The sequence below is a fragment of the Vicia villosa genome, unplaced genomic scaffold (assembly GCF_029867415.1).
Source record: "Vicia villosa cultivar HV-30 ecotype Madison, WI unplaced genomic scaffold, Vvil1.0 ctg.002629F_1_1, whole genome shotgun sequence".
Taxonomy (NCBI): Eukaryota; Viridiplantae; Streptophyta; class Magnoliopsida; order Fabales; family Fabaceae; genus Vicia; species Vicia villosa.
The window spans coordinates 285,552-290,355 of NW_026705989.1; the positions used below are offsets into that span (position 1 = coordinate 285,552).

The window sequence follows — 4,804 nt, forward strand, 5'->3', positions numbered from 1 at the left end:
CGCCATTCTTCTCCCCTACTATCATCTTTGTTCTTCTCCTTCTGTTATTATTCCCATTTCGTGTTCATCTTCTTCCTCCTAGATTCTGCCCTCTGTAATGACTTCAAATAAATGATCACAAAATGCTTCATCAACTGCTGAAAATGGTGCTACTTATTTGTTATATGACTATCATGATATAGGAATGCATAATATCTTAGATGATTAGACTACTTATTTGTTATATTTATGTTTTTTGAGCTACTTATTTTGAATTTGATCTTTTGAACTATTTATTTTGAATTTGATCTTTTTGAACTTATTAAATTAGGGATTGATGGTTATGAATTATTAATTCAATTAGTTGATGTTGTGATTTATAGGTTATCTTGTTCATGTATTATAATTTTCATGTTTTTATCTATGTGAATTTACCATTTTATCCTTTGGTAAGATCTTAAGTGTCGTGCTACGATCCTACTTTTACGATCTTTCACAGGCCGTCCGATCTTACTTATGATCCCGTGCTTGACTACCTTGGTTGTAGGCATTCCAATAGGACGTGTCATCTTACCACTATCATGTCAGAAAAACTTTTGATACAAGGAGTTGTTACCTTAATTGAACAATCGACTCTGATATCATTATTGGGTCATCAAGAAGAATATTTATATTGAGTTAAGAACAAGACACAATTAAAATATACACTATATATTTACCTAAAACTTTAAGATAACAAATATATTTGTCTTCTCCCTTGTAAAATATTCAACCTCGACTTTAGAGATTAACACACTTATGGGCACAATACATTAAACTTGTGAACAATTGAGTTTGGTTGATTAAGTCTATCTAAGAGAAATCGAATCCAGTATGAAAATCATTCAAAATTTCAAATGATTCAGCATATTAATATCACATCCCCACTCTACTACTGCCAAACAAACATAAAATAAAAATCAAGAAAATGAATTGTACTAATCCCACGTTGAGGAATGGTTTGACACGTTAAGCAATTTGAGTTCATATCATAAATGCATCACCTTAACCAATAAACATTCATTGCTTTTACTACAATCTATGTTCTTGATTCCACAACTCATTGTCTTGTCTTTTCTATCTTCTCTTTCCAATCCACCGCTTCAACGTTGGATCATCACACAGCCTCAACTCTTTCAAATTGACCCTTAAACAACCATGACGTAACAAGAAAAGAAAATTATACTATTGCATTTACTATAGAATCCTCGTTTTCTGTATCTGAAACTAAAACAGTATTGACCCTTTTCAGGGTAATCTTGTGTGACATCTCAGTGGGGGTCCTCTGCAACACTTCACTTTCCACTTCCCTTCTCTAAATTATTCTTTCTTTTATGCAATAATTATCTCATAGTACGTATATGCATTTATGACCAACTTTTAAGTCGGTTTACTTCTACAACACTCTTCTTATTTTTCTCTCTCTTTCTCTCACACTCACAGACAGACATCTTCTTACTTACTCTTCTGGTGATGAAAAATAGACTCTGAATTTGTTTTCTTCGGTCTTGGTATTAAAGACAGTACTACTAAGAAAAAGACAAAGTTTTGAGTTACTATTATTAATTGTGGTGAATTTATTGTGGTTCTCATGGTTTGGTAATGAGTTGGTGAGAGTGAGAAATGGGTAAAGCACCTTGTTGTGATAAACATGGAGTGAGGAGAGGAGCTTGGACTCCTGAAGAAGATCAAGCTTTGGCTGACTATATCAACAAACATGGCCATGGAAGTTGGCGTACGCTTCCTAAGCATGCAGGTATTGTGCAAGTTTTCTTATACATGTAAGGTGCTTTTAGTTTCTGCCTTTTTTCTTTCTGGGAACTTTTGGGATATTTTGAAGATTGTGAAGAATATTGTTGTGTGGCTTTTATGATTTAAACAAGTTTCTTTCATGTTGGTTTCTTAGATATTTTGATTTCCATGTTCTTCAAAGTTTTTGGATATTAAGAGCGTGATTTCATAGTACTAGTTTTTAAGTTTTTACTTCTCGAAATATGTTGTTTCTGTGAACGAAATTTAGTTTGTGCATGTATCAAAATGGACTTGGGAGGTGGAAACTATGATCTGAACGTGTTACTTACTCTTGGAGAAATTTCAATCTCAAATTCAGAATGTGGCACTGTTTGTCTTGAGTCAAACCTTAATGTGGTTCCTAGTTATGTTCTCTTTGCTGTAATTACTGCATGTTATGCTACTTTTTTTCTTCTGTTCCTTCAATGGGCTAATAAGAATATTTTCAACTGTTTTATGTGGTTATTTAGTGCTTACTGTAACCAAGCTTGTGTTTGGTTATGGTTATGCTGCAATAAAAATTTATATTAAATGAATGTGAAGTGGTTTGTGGGTAATATGTGTGTGACCACTTTTGGTTTTTTCTAGGGTAAAACCCAACACAAATTTTGTTGCCATCTATCCAAGAGAAATGAGAGATTTTGGGATAATTTTATTTTAACTCATTGAGGCTAGTGAAAATTATGATTTGTGTTTATATATATATAGATTTGAGTTTAAGGGTCTCTTTTGGTGTTTGGGGTCTGATTGAGAGTTGGTTTTCCAAGGATTTTGGTGGGAAAGATTTTGGAGCGTTTATTCTATTCATATTGTTTTTTAAACTTTTTTAAAATATCAAAAATATTTCAAGATATAGACGCAACCGTCCAAAGTCTTCCCCTCCAAAAATCAACTTTCAAAGGGTCCCTAGTTCTAGCCGTCCATGTTGCTCTTTTGTTTTTTTTGTCTTTTGGTTTACGTGATTTGAACTATCGAGCTAAAACGAGTTGCTCATGAGTTAAAATTGGGTAAAGTTCGAGCTGGAAAAAAATATTATTCATAACAAATTTTGAGCTCATTCAATTTCAACTCTGCTCATTCATATGAAATGTATACAAAGATTATGTTTGATGGGAGCTATTTACTATGAGAAGTGTGAAAAATTTATACTGTAACAGAGAAAGATGAAGACTTGCATATACTTATTTGATTCAATTTAATGTATGTTTGTGTTTACTACTAGGTCTCTTGAGATGTGGAAAAAGTTGTCGGCTTCGATGGATAAACTATCTTCGTCCTGGCATCAAGCGTGGCCCATTTACTAATGAAGAAGAAACTACTATTATGCAACTTCATGCCATGCTTGGCAACAGGTACATTACTGCTCCCTTTCGTCATTTTGTTTAACATTCACATATATGCAAGATATCATCTCATCTTGTTCCTTAAGCTTCATTCCACTCATAAGCTGCTTAGTAGATGTTTTGCAGCATGTTTGTTGCATTGATCTCTACTTGTGATATTGCATTCACTTTTCATGTAACTGGTAACTATCAATAATTTAGGTGGGCTGCTATAGCATCCCAGCTACCTGGAAGAACAGACAACGAGATTAAGAACTACTGGAACACACATCTAAAGAAGCGTGTCATTCGGTCACTAGGGGAAAAACATCCGTGTCTTATTCCTGATGGGAATATCCTGTCTAACAATGCTCCTTCTACGCGGCACATGGTACAATGGGAAAGTGCGAGGGTTGAGGCAGAGGCAAGGTTGTCAATTGAATCCACATTGCACAATTCAGGCTCTACGACTAAAACATATCCGGATTACTTTCTTAAACTTTGGAATTCTGATGTTGGCCTGTCGTTTCGTAAGATCAAGGGAAAGGAAGAACTGGTGTCCCAAAGTCTAGTCTCACAAGCATCGGCTTCATCACTATCATCGACAAAGTTAGACGAGTCATGTTCTGATGTCTCGTCTCAGGTGAAAAACAGTCAAAAGCATAAGCAAAGCCTTAAAGTGTCAACAACACCTAAGCTTGAAATTGACAACATGAATCAAGAACAAAACAGGCCTCGCGAACAAACAAATAGCTATAAACCAAAGCTTGGCGACAATAGAGCTGGTTCAGACTCAGGAAATTATGAATTTCTTGATACTTCTGATTCTGCACTAAAGCACCTGTTACATATGCCTGATGATATAGAATTCTTGGGACACACTGACAATTTCTTGAATCTCCTTGATGGTAGATATGACTAAGATTATCTCCTCTATATATATTTATATATGATAGAATAGTTAGTTATCTTTGCCTTTTATGTTATCAACTTTGATATATGATAGAATAGTTAGTTATCTTTGCCTTTTATGTTAACTTCATTTTTGTAAATGCATCACCAAGGCAAATACTCAAATGTGTATTTTGGTTACATGGATTTGAATTGAATTTGATGTTACTGAAATGGATTAGTTGTCTAAAGCTAAAAGAATCTTATATTGCACAACTTGAAGAAGAATTAAATTATTTTCATTCCAAAGTAATGGATATATTCGAGCCAATATATATCACTATGCAAACAGAATAGATTAACATAAACTAAAAAAGCCACCAAACCACACATCACTTTTTATCAGGCTTGAGGATTGGTAGCATTAGAATAAACCAAAGAGTTTCTTTGGAGCTGTTCCTGTTGCCCTGTATTTTGCAGCCACCTCTTCTGCTTTGAGTAACTCTTCTCTTTTCTTGGCCCTCTTTTTTTCAGCTTTCTTGTGAAGTAATGCTATTTTGTTCTTCCTTTTCTCTGCATATTTACCCTTTTTCCTCTCTAGTTGTTCCTATTCACAGTGAAAAGTTGAAGTTATTTGTTTTTCCATAGCTTAAAGTTATTCACTGGCATAAGAATGTTTGGATGAACTTATTTCAGTTTATTCACTGGCATAAGTTACTCATAAGACATGTTTGTAATCTGTTTTCAACTTATTTTGTTTAAGTTGTTCAACAAGTTTTTTC

At 34.0% G+C, this 4,804-nt stretch overlaps 1 protein-coding gene across 1 annotated transcript; it reads left to right on the top strand.

Moving 5' to 3' along the window:
* Window positions 1-1,042: 1,042 nt before the first annotated feature.
* Window positions 1,043-4,219, top strand: LOC131639418 (transcription factor MYB17-like). The gene is made up of 3 exons (XM_058909917.1): window positions 1,043-1,774; window positions 3,032-3,161; window positions 3,354-4,219. Exons 1-3 carry the CDS (start codon window positions 1,642-1,644, stop codon window positions 4,051-4,053), a joined length of 963 nt encoding a protein of 320 aa, XP_058765900.1. The 5' UTR covers window positions 1,043-1,641; the 3' UTR covers window positions 4,054-4,219.
* The last annotated feature ends 585 nt before the right edge of the window (window positions 4,220-4,804 follow it).

What these genes read in the sequence shown, in the direction of transcription:
- LOC131639418 (XM_058909917.1), top strand. Translation starts at nt 1,642, where the DNA reads ATGGGTAAAGCACCTTGTTGTGATAAACATGGAGTGAGGAGAGGAGCT. An exon ending in TACGCTTCCTAAGCATGCAG is followed by an intron (nt 1,775 to 3,031) that starts GTATTGTGCAAG and finishes GTTTACTACTAG; the next exon opens with GTCTCTTGAGATGTGGAAAA. An exon ending in CATGCCATGCTTGGCAACAG is followed by an intron (nt 3,162 to 3,353) that starts GTACATTACTGC and finishes TCAATAATTTAG; the next exon opens with GTGGGCTGCTATAGCATCCC.